The sequence below is a fragment of the Gouania willdenowi genome, chromosome 14, assembly GCF_900634775.1.
Source record: "Gouania willdenowi chromosome 14, fGouWil2.1, whole genome shotgun sequence".
Lineage (NCBI taxonomy): Eukaryota > Metazoa > Chordata > Actinopteri > Blenniiformes > Gobiesocidae > Gouania > Gouania willdenowi.
Window position 1 is genome coordinate 32,513,132 of NC_041057.1, and position 26,777 is coordinate 32,539,908.

The 26,777-nt window shown below is 38.0% G+C and overlaps 1 protein-coding gene across 1 annotated transcript; it reads right to left on the bottom strand.

The window, feature by feature from the left end:
- Positions 1-3,150: 3,150 nt before the first annotated feature.
- Positions 3,151-14,949, bottom strand: LOC114475501 (cysteine-rich and transmembrane domain-containing protein 1-like). Its single transcript, XM_028466363.1, has 5 exons — positions 14,857-14,949; positions 12,086-12,173; positions 10,681-10,709; positions 10,263-10,425; positions 3,151-3,406 (listed from the first exon to the last, which is right to left on the bottom strand). The coding sequence occupies exons 2-5, from the start codon at positions 12,153-12,155 to the stop codon at positions 3,285-3,287; spliced, it is 384 nt and encodes a 127-aa protein (XP_028322164.1). The 5' UTR covers positions 12,156-12,173; positions 14,857-14,949; the 3' UTR covers positions 3,151-3,284.
- Between the last annotated feature and the right edge of the window lie 11,828 nt (positions 14,950-26,777).

Genomic DNA, 26,777 nt, shown 5'->3' on the forward strand with positions numbered 1-26,777 from the left:
TTCCTGGTCTAGTTCCTGGTCTAGTTCCTGGTCTAGTTACTGGTCTAGTTCCTGGTTTTGTTACTGGTCTAGATCCTAGTCTAGTTCCTAGTCTAGTTCCTTGTCCTGATACTGGTCTAGATCCTAGTCTAGTTCCTTGTCTTGTTACTGGTCTAGTTCCTAGTCTAGTTCCTGGTCTAGTTCCTTGTCTTGTTACTGGTCTAGATCCTAGTCTAGTTCCTGCTCTAGTTCCTTGTCTTGTTACTGGTCCAGTTCCTGGTCTAGTTACTGGTCCAGTTCCTGGTATGCTCCCCCTCTCTGATACAGTAGGCTGTGTGTGATAGACCCTTCTGGACATCTCAGGCTTGTTTCTCCTCCAACGACTCCTCGCTCTGATGTTGTTTCTCTTATCTTCCGCTGAGCTGCATAATCAGCAGCCTCAGGACACGAGCACACTTAATGATGGAAACTCTTCCTCATCATCATCATCATCAGCCATTTGTGTGCTCCGACCTCTATCCTCACATCGAGGAAACGTCAGCTTGGATATTACAGAGCGACTCGCGTAGCATGAACTGCATCAGCGATTTATGGCCAGAAGTCGGCCACGAACGGCTGAGCTGGAACATCGGTCAGGACGAAGCTCTGAAGTCATCATCAATTCTATCATAGAGAGTAACATAGTAAAAAGTATACACACGGTTGCACCACAGTGGTCTAACACACAGGGACAGACAAACACACACACACACACAGACATTATAAGACACTTACAGAGAAAGACACACAGCAGGGACTCAAATCCTTGATGTTCTGGGTGTGATCCTGGATGCTAATTATCTCTCCCTCTAGCATTCCTTCATCTGATCATCTGTGGAGAACCTGATTGAAGGCTCCCGTGTGAGTGAGGGCCACCACCTGCTGGTCACTGTGGGACACTGCAGGTGGTTAAAGCGTTTGTTTTTAAGAATGTGCTGCAAAGCTGAAAGTCACATTTTAGTCTTTTTTTACAGACAAAACCCTCCCGACTAACATGAGCTGTACTGTTTCTGCCCCTGCAACCCAAAGATCATCACACCCAACCCAAAGCATAGTCTAAGCCAGTATTTCTCAAATGGGGGTACGTGATGGCATTACAGGGAGTAGTTGAGAAAGAAAAATTAGAAAACTAACAAACAAAAGCATTAAAAACATGGGGTTGTATACTATTTATTTTTCAGTTAAAATGATAATCATAATAATAATGTTGAAAATTATCTAGATTAGAACATGAACTAAAAATGTAAGCGTAGTTCTGTGTCCCACACCAGGTAGGAGATGACTAGAAATGATCAAAACTAAGGAAATAAATTTATTCAGCAGACACTAGATACTGTTTACAAAATGTGTGTTAACATTCATTCACTCCATCATTATGCTCTATATTTGTTTTTTATTAGTATTCTGAGCAAAATGTTGCATTTGAACAAAGGGAGTAGGGGAGAGTGGGGGAAGATGAGCCATTTTTCACACTTCACTATATCAAAGCAATCATAGTTTTGTCACCAACTAATATATCTGCATATTTTTTGATGTTACGCATCCATTCAAAGAAACAGCGAGTGTAAACATAACTGTTTAATTACAACCTACAACTTGTATGTGATTAGTTGACCATAGTAGCGGGGTAAATTGAGCCGTATCCCTTGGAATTGAAAATAAAAGAAAGGGGGCACGAGAGCCAAAAAGTTTGAGAAGTACTGGTCTAGGCAATTTCAACTGTTAATAATAAAAACATTTTCACAAAACAGTGAATCATATTTGTCTCTCAGCTAAACGCTATCCTGTAAAAAACATGTTCTACCAATTACTTTTGATTTGGAAAAGTTATCATTTATGACTCTAACTTGCTTGTTGAGTAGCTGACGAGCATGAAGCGTCTGCCCAGACATGTTATGGGGAATATACCATATGGAAGACCATTTGCTTCCCTCTGCTGAGGATTTGGCCCCAGGGACTTAGACTCACATAAGAAGAGGCTTTTATGACTTTTATTAGAGTTCATAAGAAATGCGATGAATCTCTTCCTGTAGATTGGTCATTTTCTTGTTGGTATTTAGTAGTAGAACAGCAACTATGGAGTGGTGTCGCCACAGTCTGTTGATGCGGCCATCTTGGTTTCTTGGTATATGCGTCCTTTGATTTTGATCTGGACTATTGACTTTGAGTTTGCCTCTAGGGTGGTCTCCCACATTCCCCATTGAGTTATTTCTGAAGGCAGTTAGTGTCCTGTTGATCCTGTACAGTTCCAGATATTCCAGTTTCCATATGTGAGGCACTGAGTCGTAGACTTTCTTGTAGCCATTCCAGGTCGTGTACAGTTTGACCTTCCTACACTTGCAATCTTGGGCAACTGCTCTGTCCACTGCTCTGGTGTTTGAGTCTGCTGGTGTTCCTGCCAACTCCCTCATCTACTGATTCATGTACTTGTCTTAGCCGCTATGATGCCTGACAGGAGCCTCCATGTTGTGGAGAGACCTTGTCCATTTATGCTTTGCTCCAGTAGTCCATTTTCCATCCAGTTGTCCTGGTTCCCCAACATCTGACATAGACCTTGTTTACCTGTGACTCTGTCAATATTGGTATTGCTTATATCTGAGGTTGATGGTCGCATTAAGGGTCTTGCCAAAGAACCCCTACTGGATGGTGGTAGCACCAGCAGTTTTAGAGAGTACCTAGATGTATGAGTGGTTACACTGCAGAGTGGCCTAGTGATGAGGAAACCAGTCGTTCAGAAACTGTAAAGTGGTCCTAAGGAGTTTTTCTGACTTGTTTTAAATTAAACAAGTGAACCAAACACAAAGACTCAATCAGGGCCTGTGCAAGGGACGCTAGATTGAACTGATGACATTAAACAAATAGAAAAGTTTAATGGTTTTAATTGATTGTCATACACAATAAGTGTTATTTAAACTAAAAAATTAAAGGTATGTTATAATAACCAATTTTAGAGTCAAAGTAATCCTTTTAAAAGTGTAACAAATATTTTACAGAGGGTTTAACAATGATGCTAAGATATTACCAGTGGCTAACAATGATAAGAGAGTTGTAGTTTTGTAATGAGTGTTACCTTACACTAGCGTCAGTGTTATTTACACCAACACTGGCAATTCACTCCTAATATATTGGCTATTAAAATAACAATGTACAACAAAATCTAAAAGTAGAACATTATGCTTGGTGTTATGCAGCTCTTTACCACACCCTTTTTTTTTTCTGTAGTGTGGGCCACAGTGATAGGTGGGAGCCGGTGTTGAAGGCGGAGCTTAAAAGAACCAACAGTGATGGAGAACAAGTGGCAGCAGCGAGCAGCAGCAGAGCAACGTGGAGACGACGGCCAAACATGAGGCGCTGCCATTTTCCTGTTCCTGGTTATCCATGAGGTACACTGAAAAAGTCCATGACAAACACACGTATTCACTCATCAGCAACACGCCAATGACACATGACGTCATGTCAGAAACATGTGATCCTATAACTATAACAATTCACTATTCCTGCAATCAAAATGACTACCAATATTTTACAGTATCACACAGCACAAATAATTATAAAGCAGACAACTAAAATCTGCCACTAAACAAACAAAAACTTCAAAAATGGAGAGAAAGCAGGAAAACATTCTGTATTTTTATGTGTGGAGCAAAACTGTGCAATAGTTTAAATAACCAGGTCAAAACATGTACAAACACAACAACCCAAAACCAATTTCAGTTTCTTCCTGAGTCTGGAAGAGTACAGACGTGTTTTCAGGGGCTCTCCGGGTGTGCAATACTCCCGTCTGATAACACGACCTTGAGATTAACAGCGAGCAGCGAACAGCTGCATCTGAAGGGAGCCAAAGAAAGCCTGAGCCTGGGAAAACTGGGCCCAGAACATGACTACAAGAAAAAAACCAAGTCAAATGCCACCACCGGATCCAGAACCTGATGGAAGAGCTTAAAGAAATGATTAAGGACATGAGAGATGGCCTATCTATGAAGATAGACTTGGTGGAGAAGGCGATGGAGTCCATGAGGAATGCCCTGGAGAAATCATTGAAAACCGTGGAGAGTGACGTCAAGGTATTGAAAGAAGAAAATGTAAAGAATGTTGAAAAGATAAAAATGCTGAATGCGAGGGTTGAAGATCTGGAAAGAAAAGAAAAAGAAAAGGATGTCATCATCATGGGCCTAAAGATTAGGCCAAAGAGTTACGCCAGTGCAACAAGACAAGCAGAGGAACCGACCATCGAAGACACAAAATCGATTGAAGAACAGGTGATTGATTACCTGGACTTGAAAGGCATTGGCGTGAACCCTGACAACATCAATATACAGAGATGTGAAAATTACATTGACCAACGTGAAATTTAAAGGAGAAATCATGAAGCAAGGCAGAAAACTTAAGGAAACGATGGTGTTTATGAACGAGAACTTGACGAAGCAGAATGCAAGTATTGCATGGAAGGCACGACAACTGAAAAAGGGAGGAAAAATTGTGAAAACTTGGACCAGAGGCTGCAGGATTTACATCACACCCCCAGGAGAAGAAAATGGAAAACCCATTCTAATCGAAAGGATGGAAGACCTGGAAAAATACGAATGAGGTACCTAAACGACAAGAACACTGATAGAAATTATGGATATGGAAAGAATCACTAAAAATCATCCACAACATTATCAACAACATCAACAAAGGGAGATTAATCTAGTGGACGAAGTGGACCCAAACAACTTTTCACACTGGAAACAAGACACAAACTGTCATTACTATACAGAGACTGAATTCAAAGTGGAAACAAAGAAGGAAAAAGGTCTGTCACTTATTCATTGTAATTGTTGGAGAATGTATGCAAATTTTGAAGACATTAAGGATTACATCTCTACATTGTATAGGTTTGACATAATAGCACTGTCAGAAACTTGGCTGAAAGAAAAAAAAGGCATGGAGTTTATGATAAAAGGATATAAATGTGTCTATAAGAACAGATTACACAAGCCAGGAGGTGGGGTGGCACTATTCATAAAAGAAAATATTGAGATGGAGATTATAGAATCGATGAGTTTAACCGTGGAAGGAGTGATGGAATGTATAACAGTGAAAATTACAAGTCCAGAGGGACATAAGATAATAATCTGTTGTTTGTATCGTGCAGCTGACTGTAAAATAGACATATTTAATGAGAAACTAACTAAAATGATAGAAGAAATTAAATATAAGACATTACTGATATGTGGAGACTTCAACATAAACATTTTAAATCCTTTAAAAAATACCCACATTGAAGACTTTACTAATTACATGTACACAAATGGATTAAAACCTCTCACAACGAAACCAACCAGAATTATTAAACACAGCTCAACACTGATAAACAACATCTTCACAAACATACAAAACACAGATCTAACGAGTGGTATATTAATAAATGACATCTCTGATCATTTACCAATATTTACGATACTTAACACTAAAAAGAAGATGAACCTTGAAAATCATAACACATTGACATACAGAAGACTGGAAGGAGAAAAACAACTAGAAAACTTTAAACAACAGATAAAAAGAGAGACGTGGGAGAGTGTTTTCAATGAAGAAGACGTGAACGTAGCATATGACACATTTACAGACACAATAACAACAATATACGATAAATGCTGCCCTTTGAAACAAATAACAATCAAAAGTAAAACAAACAAAATACCATGGATTAATAAGAAAATAGCCAACGTATGCAAAAAGAAAAACATATTATATAAAAAATATATAACGGAAAAAACATTGAAAGCAGAAGTACGTTATAAAAAATACAGAAACAAAGTCAATAATTTACTAAGAGAATATTATGAAAAACAATTAAAAGAGAATAAAAACAAAAACAAAAAATTGTGGGAAATTATAAACACCATAACCATGCGCAAGAGCAAAGAAAAAAATGCAGACCACTTTATAATAAACAATGTAAAAGAATATAATAAAAACATAATAGCACAAGAACTCAACAGTTTTTTCATAAATACTGGAAAAAACACAGAGAAAGGGATCAATCAACACCCAACACTTAAATGGAACCATTTTGACAATGAGAAGAAAGACATTGATAAGTACTTTGTACTTGAAGAAGTAACAGAAGCAGAGGTGGATAGAATAATCACAACCTGTACCTCAAAAAAATCCAGACGTTAATAATCTAACTATGAGTCTAATAAAAACCATAACAGCTGAAATAACCCCGCCACTAACACATATAAGTAATCTCTCATTTAAGAATGGTGTTTTCCCAGAAAAAATGAAAATTGCAAAAATCAGACCAATATACAAGGGTGGAGAAAAATGGAATTTCACTAATTATCGACCTATATCAATATTACCACAATTATCGAAAATTCTGGAAAAACTCTTCATGAAAAGACTCAACAAATTTATAGAAGACAATAATATACTACATGAAGGACAATATGGGTTTAGAAAAGGACGTTCAACAGCAATGGCTATAATTGACATCACGGAGAATATAAGAGAAGCATTAGAAAAAAACTATTTGTATTCGGAATTTTTCTGGACCTAAAAAAAGCCTTTGACACAATTAATCATGATATTCTAGAAGAAAAACTTCAAAATTACGGAATAAAGCACAACGCCTTAAAATGGATTAAAAGCTATATGACAAATAGAAGACAATATGTTGACTTTGAAGAACACATCAAAATGCCAAACCATACAATGTGGTGTTCCACAGGGTTCAATTTTAGGGCCAAAACTGTTCATTTTATACATAAACAACATTTTCAAAGTCTCAAATTGCCTCAAACTAACGTTGTTTGCAGACGACACAACCATCCTATGCTCAGGTAAAGACATTAAAACTCTAATAGAGTCAACAAATGAAGAACTATCAAAACTTCAAACTTGGTTAGATGTAAATAAACTAGCCCTAAACGTCAGTAAAACAAAATTCATTAATTTCGGAAAGAGAAAAATAACAGGAGATATAAGACTGAAACTAAACATGGAAATAATAGAACAAGTAAAAGAATATAGGGTATTAGGAGTGTGGATGGACGACAAGCTGACCTGGAAAAAACATATACAAATAGTTAAAAACAAAGTTGCCAAAAGCAGTTACATCCTATGGAAACTTCAACAAATCCTACATACCAAATCACTTAAAACAATCTATTCTTCACTCATAGCATCGCACTTAAATTACTGCTCCGAAATATGGGGTGATAACTACAAAACGTATCTTGAACCACTATTTAAACTACAAAAAAAAGCTATAAGAATTTTACATAAAGCACCACACAACGCACACACAAACGAATTATTCGAGAAGGCAAAATACCTAAAACTGCAAGAAATAATACACTACAACACACAAATACACGCATTTAGGGCTTCATCTAAAAAACTACCACATCAAATGCAAAAACGTTTCACATACAATCAAAATTCCTACGACTTCAGACATAATAATGTGTTTAGACAAATCGAACATTGGGAAACATAGTACTGTGTATAGACCCATGAACCTCTGGAATAGCCTTGACGCAGAGACACAACAATCCGTAAATCTGACAAGATTTAAGGAGAAAACACGGAGGATATTCCTACACGCATACAGGTCCCAAGTCAACTCTTCATCGAACTATACAGCGACGACATGGAACTCATCAACAGGTCATTGAGCGCCATCGACTCAATCTTCACGACGAGGCAATTACTACAGCACGAACCAGCGTGTCCAAAGGACACATACCCAAGTGGATATGTCACTGCTGACAGTGGAAGATGTGGAGGACATCTATCTGCTAGGGGTCATGATCTTTGGCCTGCTAATGATGGGGGTATGTGTATGTGCATGTGCCTTTCTGATGTATCGTATGCTGAGGCGACTTTCAGAGGATATGAAGGTACTCCGAAAGAAGAAGAACTTTTCGTTTGGAGAGTTGGAGGAACGTAAACAACGACTGGAAAAGAAAGCTCAAGGAGATACGGAGAAAAAGGACAGTGAGGAGGAGTAACAACAGGAACAATGACTGCAGACGAGAACGCATCACATAAAAAAGGAAAAAAAAAAAAACGTTAATGAAAAGATGAAATTATGGTATGAAGAAGATAAGAATGTTTGACCAGGGAAGAAACGAGGTTTGATGTAAAATTATCTGTGTTCAAATCAGGGGACAGATCTGGATAAGCAAAATGCTTTTTTCCGTCGCCCGTTCCGGCATGCAAAAGGACAAAAAAAAATAAAAAAACAATGATGTGATTTTGCTCTGAATGTCAAAGTGAATTTCTGTGATTGCAACCAATGTCGGAAATGAACTGAATAAATAAATAAAATAAATAAATAAATCACAACTAGAGCAGCGCAACTCAGATAGCGCAAACATCTGCCAAGCGTCAAATCTCCTCTTTGCCAGATATTGGTATTATCTAAATCGCTGCGTTTCCATTACCCTTGGAAATGCACAAAATCTAAATAGGGCAATCAAAACTGGTAATGGAAACACCTGAATGTAAAGAAAACACTGAAATATCGATAAAAAGTTTTTACGCTTTCATGAGGAGGAATTTCACACGTTTTGATATTGAAATATGTCGCAAAAGCACTATGTAAACACTTTTTCCTCAAACACGCGTCACAGAACGTGACGTACCTGGTCACATGACCACTTCTCTCACAGTAAACATGACGTGGTACGTGTAAACAGAAGAGGACATGTCTTGACATTATACTTGAAAATTATTACTGCCACGTTAGACGTGAAACAACAAAGAATACAGAGTGTTCTAAGGAGGTTCTGAGAGTCCGTCTTCCTGCGGTGAAGTTGTGAGGCTCCAGCCCAAAACAGTCTTCAATGGAAACACATTCAAAGCGCAATTATACTTTGTCAACATTTAGAAATATTGCTTTTATTTTGTGAGAATCTGTAATGGAAACATAGCTAATAATCCTGATCATGGTACCATGATCACTTTAAAGGTTCTAAGCAAATTTCTATCCCCATTAATAACGATACAGTAGGTTCAAATGTATAATTGTCACATCCAACACTGTAGACGCTGCAGGTGAGCTGTGAACTGCGCGTACATCCCTTAAAGTGATAGTGTATCTTTGTCATTGGGAGCCTTCATGCTCTGCCCTGTGACTGTCCCTCATTTGTATGGATTTAAAATCATATTAAAACATTTACCCTGATATTCTGTTTCATTTCCTTTTAAAATACCGTATTAAAGCGGTATTTAAAAAAAAGTCTTTTTGACTCCTTTTTCCTTTTGTAGATCTTTGTTGTGTTTTAAAGCATCACTAAATGACTTCTTTAATAATGATGACGTGGTTTCATGAGAGTGCGTCTGCAGCTTAAGCCAAGCCTGCTGCTTCAACCTGGTCAGGAGCAGGTTTGACCCACAGACTGTGCTACTATGGTAACCAAAGTGTTTTCTCTTTGAGGAAACCGCCGTTCCAGTTAGAACCCGGCTTAACGGAGCCGGACTCTCAGGTTAAACCTGGACTTAACCCTGAGCTGGGTTTAATGAAATACCCCCCAGGTGTGGCCTGTTCTCAATCAAGCCCCCCTTAGTGTTTAGCTGAGTGTTTGGACACAGAATCATTGTTAGTTCATTGTCATAGTTTCCGTTGTGTGAATTGGTTTTTGTTAGATTAAAATAAGCATGGACTGTTTTTCTAACGCTATGCCTGTATGTATGATGTATGTATGTATGATTAGGGAACCATTGAAAGTAATGCAATATGAACATTAAGTTTTGGTTCTGTTCTCTGATATATAATAAGGGCTCCTAACTTATTCCTTATAAATATGCTTTTTAGTGATTATGTAGTATTCTATAAAGAAATATCATAAGTATTATTATTAAATACATATGTAAATACTGAGCGGAATTTATATAGATGGACCAGCTCCCTATTTCCTTTTCTATTATGTAATGAGAATATACAATGATTTCATTCTTTTTTTTCAGTTTAAAAAAAAATCTTAACTTCATGCTTTGATTGACTTATGGCAAATTCATTGTCTGTATTGTATTGTATAACATTTTGTGTGTCAGTCTGATAAACATACCATAATTAATGTTGTCATCAATGTTGTAGCGTCAGCTGAGCAACTGTTTAGATAAATATCATTCAGGATTTTTATTGAGTGTCTGTGATGTCACTCAGGATGCCCCTCCCCCCCACCCTGGGCTGAACATTCGGTTCTCAACAGATAAATTAAGCTGTCTCACTGTCATCAGCCTACCTGTGTGTTTTGATGGGCGGGCCTCCTCCGCAGGCCCAGGGTCCGAATCCTGATACCCTGGTGGACTCATGGGGATCTGGTTAGATGGCATGGGTGGCCGTAACCCTGGGGGTCCTGGATAGTAGAAGTACTGCTCTGTTCCAGGGTCCCCCTGAGGGAAGGTCTGTGGGTGAGAAAAAACAAAAAGTCAAAAACCCAATCCTGTGCAAGAAGAAAACAGGAAGTGACTAAAGTACTTTTTGATTTAAAATCATTGACAACGAAAAGCTTTGATTTCACTTCTGTGACAATTTGAAAACAAGTTTACTTCTGCAATATGCAAATGAGGTACACTGAAGCTTATTTTCAATGTTTTGTTTTAAGTCTGTTTTTTGATGTCAGCTTTTGTTGTGAGGCAGCTGCAGTGCATTCTGGGTACCTGATAGGGTGTGGCAGCATAGAAGAAACCTGGAAAGACATATGAGAAAAGTTGATACGTGAGACTTCTATGACGACAAAAGGGCCACGTAACCGACCAATCAGCAAGCTCCCTAGGCCTTCAGCCCTGCCCACAAGCACAGTAACAGAACTCTAACCAATACACAATCTATTCATTTAAATCTAGAATTCAACTGAGCCCAAAGGCAGGAATGTGTGAGTGGAACCTGAGGTTGGACACAGTAACATGAGAGTGAGCATTAACGCGACTGATTATAGTAACAACAGGGTTGGGGTTAATTGTATTTATATTAGCGTAATTGATCATTAATTACAATTATGGCATAATTAGTGAGGATGCAGGAAGCGTTGTTATCCATTTTTTTCTTCCGTCAAAGAATTTTGGCGCGTTTCAACTCCTTCAGCGTTTGACCAATTTTGACAATCAAGATATCAAAACCTGTGAAAAATTCAGCACAGGGGTGCTTGTCATTTTGTAACTTTTATCCATTTCTTTTAATAATTTTTTTTGTTAAAAAATTTCCCCATTCATTTTGAAAATGTAATGGCTTCACTTTTCAAGGATTTCAACCATTCAACTTTTGAAATATTCAGCTGTTTGATGGCTATTGCTAGGCTAATGCTAGAAAAATATAAATGCTAGGCAAATGTGAACGCTAGGCTAATGTCAGGTAATGGTATTGCTGGGTTAATGCTAGGCTGATGTTAATGATAATGCTTATATTAGCTTAATTTCTATAGAATTTCATGGAAATTCTACAGAAACTGTTCATTTCAATTCAATTAAACGCAAACCTGTGGAACCAAGATATAGTTCTAAGGCTTTTAATGAAGTAACCAAGAGATGAAAAACTAATTGGATGCTAAATAATATTTTTTAGTTTACTTTACAGATTTGGGTCAGAACTGACCCTTTATCATAAGAGATGCTAACAAAGCTAACACACGAGGAAGGTTAGGTTTTATGGATTTATTTATTAAAGGCTCAGTAGTTGTGATTAATTAAATTTGAACTTTAGTAATTGAGAATGTAATTGTGATTGACTTTCAGGGGGGAAATAATAGTTGTAATTTTTTTAATTGAACTGGAAAAAATGCAGGTCATTGTAATAATTATTGAGGTGTAATTGAACATAGATAACTGAAGACATAATTATTATTGAACAATGTAATTGAGCCCAACCCTGACTAACAAACATGCATACATGGTTCGTTTAGTTACAAAATGTGTCGTGTGTGTGTGCGTGTGTGTGTGTGTGTGTGTGTGTGTGTGTGTGTGTGTGTGTGTGTGTGTGTGTGTGTGTGTGTGTGTGTGTGTGTGTGTGTGTGTGTGTGTGTGTGTGTGTGTGTGTGTGCGTGTGTGTGTGTGTGTGTGTGTCTCAGACCTGCAGGGACCCCAGGGGCTGATGGGACTTTGGGGGTTGGGGGCTCATATGGAGGAGGGTCAGGGTTCATCAGGATGCGACTCAGAATCTGTGAAGTAGAAGTTTCTAGTGAGAGGTTTCTGTTGTTTGTGACGTTACCTCAGATTATTAAAGTCGTTCACAGAACTAAAGGAGGAAACCTTTTAACCCATTTTTACCCATTTCCTTTGGTTATTTTGCAGCTTCCTTTGTCCCATTTTTGCCCCTTTTCAAAAAGTTCTGACACTTTTTTCAGACTTTAGCTTCTTTAGACTTTAGTGCTTTTTGAAACTTTTCTTATATATTTTTTGGCCACTTTTCATTTCAATGAGCTAACTTTTGCCCAATAAATACCACTTGTGTCTGCCTCGACTTGCTCATCTAAAAAAACAAAAACACGAAGCGGACCGGACCGGCACACTTCGGTTTAACAACCCACCGTGACGATGCACGATATGCCAGATGGCTAGTCCACCCCTGGTGGTGGGATTATGCTGGTTTGGTTCTGCCATGTTGATTATGCTACTGTAGTTTTGATTGTTATGTATGCTAGAGCTCTAACCGAGCCAAAAAAAACACCCAACCCCGCCCGAGCCCGACATATTACAGCCCAATCCCACCCGACCTGAATGAAGCCGCTCTCTCTTTAAGCCCCAAACCATTTCAACCAGACACTATTCACATCCGAGCGCAGGAATTTGGTGAGTTTCTTTCTAACTCAGCTTCATTTACTAGTCACTCGCTCTGCATCCAACTATAAACATGACAAGCAGCTTTATGTGTCATTAGAGACGGTACGTATTGTTTACATCAGTGTGGTAATACTGCTGTAACACACGCAACAACCTGCTCTCTATGTGACAGCAGATTCTATTGACTTTTGGAGGGGATCTGGAAACAGGTTCTGAATAATTTTCATAACTTGAAGAATTCCTATCTCACATTATTGGCATCATATTTTGGTTTGTATTTGACTTTGTTACAGTATGTTGGGTTGGTTCCTCAATTACCTCAATGAGTTTCATCCAGATCGGACCTGGGTTGCACATTTTTGCAATATTTTGCGATTTTTTTTAAAAGGAAAAATGGAAGCTCATACATTTGGACCTAGTTAATTGTTGATTATGGGGATAGACATTTCTTAGAAGCCTTTAAATTGTGAATTATCATAAGGTATTATGATCAGGATCATTGATCCATATAACACAATATCTGGAAAAGAGGGGGTTTGGATCTTGGTATAGGTTTGCTCTCTGAGTGCTCTTGTTATCACTGTTAATATTACAAAACAATATCAAACAGTGAAAATCAGTTAGCTCAGCTGGACTTCAACATCTGGCACTGAAAACATTTAAGTCAGTTTGGTTTAAAGAGCTTGTGTTGTTCTCAAAACCACATAATCAGAGACCAAGACTTGCCCAAGACCAGAATGCACCAAGACAAGACTTGTGAGTACAGGAAAAAGTCACAACCAAGACCACAAAATTCAATTGTAAAAAACCATGACAAGGTTGAACAGTTATAGAGCATTCTCTTTTAAATTTCCCTTTTCTTTCAAATACAACATTAAAAAATCTCAATTATTGACAATTTTGTTTAACAAAATTTTTACAAAAAATGAAATAAATCCATGTGTGTATTTTAAAGCCACTGATAGAAGAATAGTAGAGCACTATAAAGATCTGTGCTGCTTTACAGTATTTACACACACAGCAGTGATAAAGGGCTGCTTATTAACCTCCTGTTGTGACATCTTCATGCACACCTAATGCAGTCGTAGATCCTCCAGTCCCTGGTTTCCCCAAAAGTCTTGGAAAACATTATCTGTATCTGGTAATAACAGTTAAAAGAGGTGAGCTGTATGGATGCTGAGCATGGCACGCTTTGTCACACTTTGGAGCTCCAAACTCTGTAAATCCTTTTAAAATGAAATACATTGTCAACAGTATGACTTGTAGATTACTTTAACTACAACGAGTGGCAGACAAATATTTCCTGTGCTGTGACGGGTGGACTGTGACCAGAATTCAGCCCTGGCATTTTCTGTCCAGACCAGCCCACTACATTGTCAGAGACACCATGTAAGGCTCTTTATGCCTTCATTTTAATTATCATTCCTCCAAAAAACCTTAAAAGTGGGAAAGTTTAACCCCTTTTTACCCATTTCCTTTGGCCATTTTGCCCCTTTTCAAAAAGACACTTTTTTCAGACTTTAGCTCCTTTTGCCAGTTCTTTTTGACACTTTTATCCAATATTTGCCCTTTCTTTAATTTTTTTGGCCACTTTTCATCCCACAGAGCTATCTTTTGACCAACAAATACCATTTGCTTCGTTTTTCCCTACATTTTACCTCTTTTTGTTCCACATTTTTGCCCTTTTTTTACTATTGTTTGCCACATTTTGCTCATTTAAGCTACTCATTGCCATTACATACCAGCTGGTTCCTCTTTTGCCCATTTTTTGGCCACTCCTGATCGCTTTTGACACATTTTAGTCACTTTCCACTCTTTTCTTGCCATGTTTTTGCCACTTTTCGACCCCCATTACCATATGCCAGATGGCCAGTCCACCCCTGACAGACTCCATAGTTTCTCTCAATGGTTTGTCCTAGAACCAGCTTTAAAGCAGATGCAGAGACACACAGTCACACATACAGTATAAAGCATCACAGACACAGACAGACAAACACTGACACACCTAGAAAGACTGCGACACAAATCCACAACCTTGTATCTATGGTGAACATCTCTAACCTCTGTTCCACTGAGTCAAACTGTGGATCTGTAGCTGCTCCAAAGCTCTGGCTGGGCCGTCTGAACGAGGTTCACACCTGCTGCTTCCTCAGACCAACTGTTATCACATAACATCTATCTGTACCATTAGCATATAGTCCCAGCTACAAAGAACCTGCAGCGTTTACAATGGAACCAGTTCACAGAGACTCCTCCAGCTAAATATTCAAAGTCAGTGAGACAGAAACTCATGTTTTCCATGTACAAAAACATATGGTAAATGGTCTGGAACAATGGTTACGTTTCAATCCAGATAATGATGACAATAATTTTCAGAAGTATGAATCCATGCACATGTCCTTTGAATGTCTGAATCAGTGTGGAATCGAGCACATACAGTATGTTGGAATACCGGACCCCTCCCTGTCCACGCCCACATTTAAATATGCAAATCCTGTTTAAACTAGACAAACTGCATTTACAGAGAAAAAGCATGTGAGAATGCTACGTGCTGAAATTGATACACAAATAATGCCTTTGTCATGGCAACAGAACAAATATGTCCAACAAGGAACCCGTCCCATTTGCATTCAACCCCCAGGGGGCGCCAGAGAAACACTGCTGAATATTTGGGAGGGAGAACATTTGAAATAAATCAGGTACTAAACACACAATCTTCTGAGTGATCAAATCTGGGTAAAAGTATAGGATTTGTTTTGTTGCTCATGTTGTGAATTCACCTTTGTTTTATTATCCTGTTATGATGTTGCTCCTGTTGTTTTAAGTTCTCCTCTGTTCTGTACAGCACTTTGTGATTTTTATCTGCGAAAAAGCGCTTCATAAATAAAAATGTACTTACTTTACTTACTTACACGTGAATAAAACGTATGAAAGACATAACCCTGAAATTATTACGTGAACAGGCGCTGAATCTTAGGGAGTTTTCATACCGGTTTAATCATCTGAATGGGCGTTTGCAGTGCTTATGTTGTAAATCATCATGTCCCCTAACACCTGCCTTTTGCTATCTAAATATGCCAATAATATCATGTGAACACAAACAACCAATGAACCTAGATGTTTAATAAAAGAATGATGAATCAGCATTAAAGAAGCACAGACAATCGCCCGTTACGGAGCGCATCCATCTCTCACTCTGAGTGAAAGCTGTCAAATCTGCCATGTTTCAGCACCAAGAACTGCGCAAAATCACCGCTAATGTAGCCAAATGTTACACCAGCCATAGCTCCTCTAATGAATCAGCAGCACAGCAGAACACGAAAATATAATGTGTGCTTACCTTTTATTTGTCCAAAAGAGAACTTTGTATATTTGCAATGTTTTTCATAAGTCAAGAGTAGCAGCACATCTTGGCTTTGAACTGAACCTCTGTCCAGACTCCCCTGGTCCTAAATCATTTTCACCATCATCTCCTTCTCTTCTCCCTGTCCATGAGTTCGTGCCCTTGGACAAATTAAGACATCTTAAGTCTTTAGAGACTGTGTCGAAAGACTGAACAAACCTGTGTAAATCCTCAAACTTTGAGGTGCACAGGCTTCATTTCAGGGATCTCCTGTCATCATACAATGACATGGTTGAGAATACCAGATCTGACATATCTGTCAACTGAAAACATGGAATAAGAAAAATCCCAAAGTGTTGTTTGACCCGATCAATTCTCTTGTATGTCTTGTTGCTCCAGTTGCCTTTTTGAAAAATTTCTCTGATAAAATCAAGATTATTAAGGATAAAATCCCGCCTCTTCCGTGTGGTACCCCTGTCTCCAGCATGTGGTCCTGACTTAGGACTGTGACGTTTGGTGATATTCCGGCAGTGGTGACCAAGATGAAACCCTCCTCTGGTCCATATGATGTCCTTCCTTGGAAGCTCTTTCAAAAAGTGTTTGACAAAATTGGCCCTTTTGGTTACCAAAATGGTTAACCTCTAGCTGTGTACTGGTATGTTTCCCAATGCTCTCAAACATGTCATAGTGGAGCCACTACTTAAAAAAGCAGGTTTAGACCCCACAGACCTCAATAGTTTCAGGCCTATTTCTAAGCTCCCATTCCTGGCTAAGATCCTTGAGAAGGTGGTCTGTAAACAGCTGACATTTTTCCTCGATCAAAGTAACATCCATGAGACGTTTCAGTCCAGTTTCCGTAAACAACACTCTACAGAAACAGCTTTACTAAAGTGTCCAGCGACAATAAGTGTGTAATTATTGTCACAAACGTGGGCATGCTAAAGCGGACTGTTTTCGGCTACAGTCACAGAACACTCTTTTTCACTCAGGTCCGAAGGGTGCTGGGCTGGCCGCACCTGTGCGTAATGATGTTGAACGTCGTGTTAAGCGTGATGTGTCTGGAGTCAAACAGTCCTTTTCTCAGGAAGGGCTTTGTTTCTATGGTCGGCAGTAATCAGAAAGTACCTGTAAAAATCCTGACGGACACTGGGGCTTTTGATTCATTTATCCAGGCTGACGTATTGGTGTTGCCTCTGTCGTCAGATTCCGAAATGGGAGCCTGTGTTCCTGTGCGTGGTTTGGGGCTTAATGTTCTCTCTGTTTCTCTGCACAAGGTGTCATTACAATGTGAACTGTTCCATGGCGAAGCTGTGCTGGATGTTTGTCCTGCGTTACCGATTGAAGGTGCGTCTGTCATCCTGGGTAACAATTTGGTCAGAGCGCGCATGTGGTCGGACTTGTTCCCTGATGTGTTGCCGGTTACTGCTGACCCGGTAAAGTTAACTTTGCCTCAAATTGATGTGAGTGGCTGCGATTTCCCAGAGGTGTTTCCTGCGTGTGCAGTGACTTGTGTGATGGTTAAAAAGCAAACGTGCAGAAAGCTGACTTTTCGTTAAAGGACCTTTTTCATCCGGCCTGACCTGAGAGAGAAGCTGCTGACTGTGTGTGGAGTTATTCTCTCTAAAACAAAAAGATCGCCACACGCTGGTATGGTCGGGATTTGAGGTTTAACACTGGATTTGTTTTTATTTGGGATTTTGAGCCAAATATCATTGTTTTTGTTTTCTTGTTTTGCTTTCTGGACATATGGACTTGGACATGCTGTAGAGGCTAAATCGCCATGGTTACAGGTTAGCTGTAGAGGCTAAATCACCATGGTTACAGGTTAGCTGTAGAGGCTAAATCACCATAGTTACAGGTTAGCTGTAGAGGCTAAATCACCATGGTTACAGGTTAGCTGTAGAGGCTAAATCACCATGGTTACAGGTTAGCTGTAGAGGCTAAATCACCATAGTTACAGGTTAGCTGTAGAGGCTAAATCACCATGGTTACAGGTTAGCTGTAGAGGCTAAATCACCATAGTTACAGGTTAGCTGTAGAGGCTAAATCACCATAGTTACAGGTTAGCTGAAGAGGCTAAATCACCATGGTTACAGGTTAGCTGTAGAGGCTAAATCACCATGGTTACAGGTTAGCTGTAGAGGCTAAATCACCATAGTTACAGGTTAGCTGTAGAGGCTAAATCACCATGGTTACAGGTTAGCTGTAGAGGCTAAATCACCATAGTTACAGGTTAGCTGTAGAGGCTAAATCACCATAGTTACAGGTTAGCTGTAGAGGCTAAATCACCATAGTTACAGGTTAGCTGTAGAGGCTAAATCACCATAGTTACAGGTTAGCTGTAGAGGCTAAATCACCATGGTTACTTTTCCTGGGTAAACTTGTCCAGCTTTCGTTTAACCGACTTGGGGGTAAGTTTACCAAGGATAGCTGATTTTTCCAGGCTTTATCACCTATCGTGGTTTTGTGCATCATCCCCTAGGAGACGACCACTGCTGGTATCATGAACTTTTACTAAGAGGTGTCAAAATTGGTTATTTTTGTCCTCCAATGTTATTAAAACTGGAAAAAAAAAAGGATTCCAGGAAGAGTATCCACGGTTAAACAGTCCAGTGTCTAATAGTGATCTAAATTCAATTTAATACATTATCTACTTCATGTCCTAAATGAATGTGCAGCTTGAATTATGACTTTGTGGATATAGGCCATATCTTCACCCTTCCTTTATTTAACTGGTTATATTGCTAGGTATGTTTCTGTTTAGTGGTTCACATTTGTGCTCCATCTGCCCCCTTTTAACTTTGAGCACCTGCCCCTCCAAAGGTTTCTGCACGGCCCTGCTACTATGTGAACTTTCATAATGTACTGTATATTTTTGTGAAGTACAATCTCACAGACATCTTTGCATGTCACTCTTCAGAATTAATCTCTGAAAATGTAAACTGAGTGAGTGATGTTTGTGTGTGTGTGTTCATAACCTGCAGTTTCAATAAAGCAGTGTTTTCTTAATTCAAGTTAAGTCTCTTTCTTGAATCAAGATCGTTTATTTTACCATCTACAACTTACAAATACAATATAGCATTAAAAACTTCATGACCTGTCAAAAAGCTTGTTTCATCTGAAATATTTCATCAAACAAGTTGATTTCAAGATTCTCTCACCTCACAAGATATGCAAGATGCACCGTCTTGAAGTCTGTACATTCTACTGTAATTTTACTTTCTAAGTTATTATCCCTCTCCACAAAGTGTGGGTTTGAGCTCCGTCCGTCCATGTGTCCGTCCGAGTTAAAGGGTACAGTTTTTCTCAGAAACTGCAAATAGGATAACTAATCTTGGTCTGTGACTTCAGGGTATCAATACCTTGATGGAGTTCGAAAATGAGAAGCGCGCAATTATTTTTCCGGAGTTATTGCCCTTGTTCTGTTTTTCTTTACTATGTTCGAGGTATCTTCAAAGGGGACAGCTTTTCTTAGAAATCGTTTAAGATAGTTAATAATTTTATATTCTGATGTAATAATATTTTCATATGTATACATCTAAGTTCTTAGATTTAGGACATTTAGGAAAAGGTTGTGAGTTATAATGAGAACCAATCTGGTCGGGGGCGTTAATGACTATTTCTTCTTGTTTAGTCTATAATTCAGAACAAAGATGTAATTTAACTAGAAATAAGACAAATAATCTCGGCAAGATTTAGCATTTTTCCAGTTAACTAACTTAGGCCTATTTTGTAACTGTAAATCACACTTATATAACTTTCCAACACACACACCACTGAGGCTTTGCTTTAATATTCTGCGTGTGTGTGCCGTGTTCTCTACAGCTTGTGTAATGATCCCTTGCTCATTACTCTGATTTTCAAAACAAATGTTATGAAAAAACTAGACATTTCAGAAAATGGACAAAAAGCACATTTATAACACGTTCCCCTGTGCCTGTAACCACTGATATAATCTCATGAATCACAAGGTTTGAATGTAAGTCAAAGGAAAAGAGGCTATCAGGCTACGAGGCACAAAAGTGAAACTAAAAGAACGTCACTTTGAGAATGGTTGTTCACACATACCTTCTACTCAGAAATATGAATAATGTTGAATAAAACATAATGTGGCTAAAAAATGTCTCCCTTTTTCTTGAACAGAGTGCTCTGTTTTATGTCAGTTATAATCTAATAATATGGCTTACTAGTGTTGTAGTAGTCAAGACCAGTGTTGAGACCAAATTTTAAAGGTCTCGGTCTTGTCTCGGACTCGGGCTGCCTGGACTCGGATTTTTCCCTCAAGACCGTTTGAGACCAGCACTAATTCCTGCTATTTTTAAACTTTTTTATAATGTGATTATAACAAGGAGAAGAACGGGATAAAACAATCCTTTATTCATTATTTAATCCACCCCGTATAATGACCACAACCTTCCTAAATGTGACTGAGTGACGTGTCTGACACACTCATACACACAAGCAGGAGATAGAGGCGGAGCTAAATATGTTCGCTAAATTGACGGTTGTGAAATTTGGTTTCACGAACCACAAAGAATTCATTTGGAAAAGCAGAGCAAAGAGGAAACACTCTGTGGTGTGTAGGTGACCAGACATGTTGTTTCGTGGCAGAAATACTTTTAAACACTTGCTGTACATTCAGCTGACATAAAAATATTGTTTTCAAATATGTAGAATAATTGTGAATTTAACAATAGCAGTAGCAGTTTTAATATTTTAGATACATTTTTACAGGCACCTTTTTTGAAACTAAAGAGAGAATGTTATTTAACTGTCGAACCTTGTCATAATTTGTCTTGGTCTCGGCTCCCGGAAGTCTAGGTCTTGTCTTGGTCTTGGTGCATTCTGGTCTTGGGCAAGTCTTGGTCTCAGATAGTGTGGTCTTGAACACAACACTATGGCTTACATATAATAAGATATGGGTTTTAGATTATTTAAAGTAGTTCAAGGCACATTATTGTATTGGTAACTTATTGATCTCTGTCCCTTGTCGGTCATTGTGAGTTTTTGTAAGCGCTTAGGTGTGCGTGTTCCTTTAAGTGTTGTCGCTGCAAGGAATTATCTCGTCTCCTTTGGTAAAGGATGCATCAGTGTTTCCTAGGCTAAAAGAGGTTAAAAAGGAAGCATAAGCCTCCTTTCCTTAGCTTAAAGAGAATTTGAACGCTCCTTATCATGGCCGCCACCTATACACTTCATAGGGGTTAAGGAACAGTGGATAGGAAAGGAGATAGGAGGGACTATTCAGACACACCCATGGCCTTCCTGTTTAAGGGAGAGTAAGGGTCCCTTCAGAGAGCTCTTCTTCTCTGCTTCATTGTCTACTACTAAACCAGATAGTGGGGACTGTCGCCCCTTACGGTCACAATTTTTTTTCGGGTCACAACTGTTTTTGTTCTCTTTCTGCATAAAAAAGAGGATTTGTGTAGGTTTTAAACTTTTCCTAGTCTTTTAGAGCAACCAAAAGTTGTCATTTTGACTGAATGAAAAAGCTACTAAATGATCTAAAAAGCTACTAAACAATCTAAAAAGCTACTAAACGATCTAAAAAGCTACTAAATGATCTAAAAAGCTACTAAATGATCTCAAAAGCTGAACGTTTCACTCCAATAGAAAACAACGAGATGTTTACAGGCAGTGAGGCCGTGTGACATCATCAATCAGCAGATTCCAAGATGGAGGAACACAAGCTCTAAAACTGTAAATAAGTCCAATTTTTAAAAGGCATTTAAATAATATGGTGCATAATAATGTGTTTTGTTAGGCATAGATCTAATAAGTACATTTCAAAGGTTTTAGGCCACATTTGTAAAAACAGTGGAGGATCCCTTTAAACAATCCTTGAACCATTAAATGTAATAAGTGGTTCTACTGAGCATCTCTGCCTCACCAACAGAGTAATAAAACATCCCAGAGATGAAGAAGTGGAGGCTGACACATGGAGGACGTTGTGACAGACAAGTTATCTTTAAACTCATAAACATAAAACTGTAATGATTCTTTACCTTCATGATTGGAACTGATTTGAAGGTAAAGTATTTATTGGAAAGAAAAAGTCAACATTTACTATGATTAGAGCGGAGGATTTATGTTTTTATTTCCTTTTTAAAGACACATTAAAACACTGGAAGGTATAGAAAATGTTTGGTTTGTAATCATTTCATTTGAATCTGTGTCATGAATACATTCAGAAGCAGACCAGCAACACAGAATGAATCTCAATCAAATCATCTAACTAAGGGGTTCTCAACCTTGGGGTCAGGACCCCATTTAGGGCCACAACAATGGAAGTGGAAGAAGAAGAAAGAAACTAGGAATATTTTTTTTAACAATTTGAGCCAGTTTTTGCCTATTTTGACCCTTTTTCTGCAACTACACCAAACTTGCCATATTTTAACCTATTTTCATTATCTTTTCTTGCTATAATTTTGCTCCTTTTGATGCATTTTTGCTACATTACTCCCATTTCTGACACTTCTTCATCATATTTCAAATGCCTTTTATGCACATTTTTTCCACCACTTTTCCCACCAAATGTTTTATTTGTTGAATGTTTCATTTTGCAAATTTAACCACATTTACGATTTGTCATGGCCGTTATTTGCCAGTTTAAACTGATTGTTCCTACTTCTTAAGTGACATCACAGCCCCCCTCCCCTATTTCTGACACGTTCAAGCCATTATTAACACTTTAAACCCTTTTCACCAATTTTTTATCTCCATTTTTGCCCACTCTAATTTTGCAACTTTTAACCAATTTCTGTGGTTTTTAAAGCGCTGTATAAAATTAATGCATTATTATTATTATTACATACTATGGAGCAAATAATACATTTACTGGATGACGTATAGATGGTCCTGTCTCCACATGACTGTTCTTCAATGTTCATGTCTGTACTCAACCACCTTCAGCTACAGTGGGGGTCCCCTCTCTCTGAGACCTGAAAAGGGCTGAAAAGGTTGAGAACCACTAGTTTAAATGATGTTTTTCAGTTACATCCTGGATCACCTCATCCAGGATATCAGGATTAGCCCAGGCTAAATGCTTTATCTAGATTTCCTGTTAATAGTGTAGATGGATGTTTCCCTCTCAGTCACATTTAAACCTTGTATTTTCTTTGTGGGAAACGTAAGAACACTGAGCAGAGGCGTTTACGACGCTTCCTCATCATGACGCTTTCCATAAAGAGCAGGTTTATGATGGTGGGCAAGTTAATGGTTCACCTCAACAGGTGAGAGGGGAAACACACACACACACACACACACACACACACACACTGTATCTCTGTGGATCTTTAGATGGTGTTTCGACTCAGTTTGTGACCAATTCATCTGGTAACTCACTCTGAGAGGTAAACTTCAAACAAAGGAAAGTACAAGACATCAGTACACACACACACACACACACACACACGCATACACACACACACACACACTCACACACTCACACGCACACACACACACACTCACACACACGCACACACACACACGCACACACACACACACGCACACACACGCACACACACACACGCACACACACACACACACACACACACGCACACACACACACACACACACGCAAACACACAGGCACACACACACACACACACAAGTCAATTTAGGCTAGTTTATGTTAGTTTAGGTCACTTTAGGTTAGTTTAGGTCAGTTTTTGTTAGTTTAGGTGAATTTAGGTTAGTTTAGATTAGTTCATGTTAGTTTAGGTTAGTTTAGGTCAATTTAGGTTAGTTTAGATTAGTTTAGGTTAGTTTAGGTCAGTTTAGGTTAGTTTAGGTCAATTTAGGTTAGTTTAGTTTAGTTTAGGTCAGTTTAGGTCAGTTTAGTTCAGTTTAGGTCAGTTTAGGTTAGTTTAGATTAGTTTAGGTCATTTTAGGTTAGTTTAGATCAGTTTTGGTCAGTTTATGTTAGTTTAGGTCAGTTTAGGTCAGTTTAGTTCAGTTTATGTTAGTTTAGATTAGTTTAGATCAGTTTAGGTCAGTTTAGTTCAGTTTAGGTCAGTTTAGGTCAGTTTAGGTCAGTTTAGTTCAGTTTATGTTAGTTTAGATTAGTTTAGATCAGTTTAGGTCAGTTTAGTTCAGTTTAGGTCAGTTTAGGTCAGTTTAGGTCAGTTTAGGTTAGTTTAGGTTAGTTTAGGTGAGTTTAGGTTAGTTTATGTTAGTTTAGGTCAGTTTCGGTTAGTTTAGGTCAATTTAGATTAGTTTTGGTCAGTTTATGTTAGTTTAGGTCAGTTTAGATCAGTTTAGGTCAGTTTAGTTCAGTTTAGGTCAGTTTAGGTTAGTTTAGGTCAGTTTAGGTCAGTTTAGGTTAGTTTAGATGAATTTAGGTCAGTTTAGGTTAGTTTAGGTGAGTTTAGGTTAGTTTATGTTAGTTTAGGTTAGTTTAGGTCAGTTTCGGTTAGTTTAGGTCAATTTAGATTAGTTTTGGTCAGTTTATGTTAGTTTAGGTCAGTTTAGGTCAGTTTAGTTCAGTTTATGTTAGTTTAGATTAGTTTAGATCAGTTTAGGTCAGTTTAGTTCAGTTTAGGTTAGTTTAGGTCAGTTTAGGTCAGTTTAGGTTAGTTTAGGTCAGTTTAGGTCAGTTTAGGTTAGTTTAGATGAATTTAGGTCAGTTTAGGTTAGTTTAGGTGAGTTTAGGTTAGTTTATGTTAGTTTAGGTCAGTTTCGATTAGTTTAGGTCAGTTTCGGTTAGTTTAGGTCAATTTAGATTAGTTTTGGTCAGTTTATGTTAGTTTAGGTCAGTTTAGTTCAGTTTATGTTAGTTTAGATTAGTTTAGATCAGTTTAGGTCAGTTTAGTTCAGTTTAGGTTAGTTTAGGTCAGTTTAGGTCAGTTTAGGTTAGTTTAGGTCAGTTTAGTTCAGTTTAGGTGAGTTTAGGTGAGTTTAGGTTAGTTTAGGTCAGTTTAGGTTAGTTTAGGTCAGTTTATGTTAGTTTAGGTCAGTTTAGGTCAGTTTAGATCAGTTTAGGTTAGTTTAGGTCAGTTTAGGTTAGTTTAGATCAGTTTAGGTTAGTTTAGGTCAGTTTAGGTTAGTTTAGGTCAGTTTAGGTTAGTTTAGGTCAATTTCGGTTAGTTTAGGTCAGTTTATGTTAGTTTAGGTTATTTTAGGTTAGTTTAGGTCAGTTTAGGTCAGTTTAGATTAGTTTAGATCAGTTTAGTTCAGTTTAGGTTAGTTTAGGTCAGTTTAGGTTAGTTTAGGTGAGTTTAGGTTAGTTTAGGTTAGTTTAGATCAGTTTAGGTTAGTTTAGGTCAGTTTAGGTCAGTTTAGGTTAGTATAGGTCAGTTTAGGTTAGTTTAGGTTAGTTTAGGTTACTTTAGGTTAGTTTAGGTTAGTTTAGGTCAGTTTAGGTCAGTTTAGGTTAGTATAGGTCAGTTTAGGTTAGTTTAGGTTAGTTTAGGTCAGTTTAGGTTAGTTTAGGTTAGTTTAGGTCAGTTTAGGTTAGTTTAGGTCAGTTTAGGTTCGTTTAGGTCAGTTTAGGTCAGTTTTGGTCAGTTTAGGTTAGTTTAGGTTAGTTTAGGTTAGTTTAGGTCAGTTTAGGTTAGTTTAGGTCAGTTTAGGTTAGTTTAGATCAGTTTAGGTTAGTTTAGGTTCGTTTAGGTCAGTTTAGGTTAGTTTAGGTTACTTTAGGTTAGTTTAGGTCAGTTTAGGTCAGTTTAGGTTCGTTTAGGTCAGTTTAGGTTAGTTTAGGTCAGTTTAGGTCAGTTTAGGTTAGTTTAGGTTAGTATAGGTCAGTTTAGGTTAGTTTAGGTTAGTTTAGGTCAGTTTAGGTCAGTTTAGGTTAGTTTAGGTTAGTATAGGTCAGTTTAGGTTAGTTTAGGTTAGTTTAGGTCAGTTTAGGTTAGTTTAGGTTAGTTTAGGTCAGTTTAGGTTAGTTTAGGTCAGTTTAGGTTCGTTTAGGTCAGTTTAGGTTAGTTTAGGTCAGTTTTGGTCAGTTTAGGTTAGTTTAGGTTAGTTTAGGTCAGTTTAGGTTAGTTTAGGTCAGTTGGGGGTTTGACTGTTTGTGGGACGTTCCGAGGGTTTAGGTCAGTGTTTTATAACATGTTAATGAAGGAAAACCTTTGAAACACTTATTAATTCCTGTTGATCTGTTTGTGTTTGTTAACAAGCTGTTCTAAATCTACCTCCTTAGTGACAGTCATAAAAACATGAATTTATAATCTTCATCTGCATCTAAAGAATTGTTCCATAATTTATTACTGCAGCGGAAAATGGATTTAGTCCACTTATAGGTAGATTTATGTATTTATTATTCAATCAATACAATATTTTCAATAATATATATCTGTATATATTTTTTTTTTGCATTTTTTATTATTATTTAATTGAAAAATAAAGACTTACATTTACCTCCATATGCACCTTGATTTAAAGAATCAGAATCATTACTTTATTTATCCAGGAGCGTCACAGATGTTTGAGAAATATTACAAATGAAAAAATAACAAACACTAAAGAAAGAAACGGTAAAAACAATAACATGTATCGCGATAGATGTTTGATCAATATCAAAAGGAAATATGTGTGATTGACTGTCAGATAAATTCTCTGAACTACGTTCGAAAAAAACCTGAACCGCAAGGCATTCTGGGTGATGTAGGCAGCAGCACGGCTGCACATTTAGTTTGAT

What these genes read in the sequence shown, in the direction of transcription:
- LOC114475501 (XM_028466363.1), bottom strand. Translation starts at nt 12,155, where the DNA reads ATGAACCCTGACCCTCCTCCATATGAGCCCCCAACCCCCAAAGTCCCA. An exon ending in AGCCCCTGGGGTCCCTGCAG is followed by an intron (nt 10,710 to 12,085) that starts GTCTGAGACACA and finishes ATGTCTTTCCAG; the next exon opens with GTTTCTTCTATGCTGCCACA. An exon ending in CCGCCCATCAAAACACACAG is followed by an intron (nt 3,407 to 10,262) that starts GTAGGCTGATGA and finishes GGACTTTTTCAG; the next exon opens with TGTACCTCATGGATAACCAG.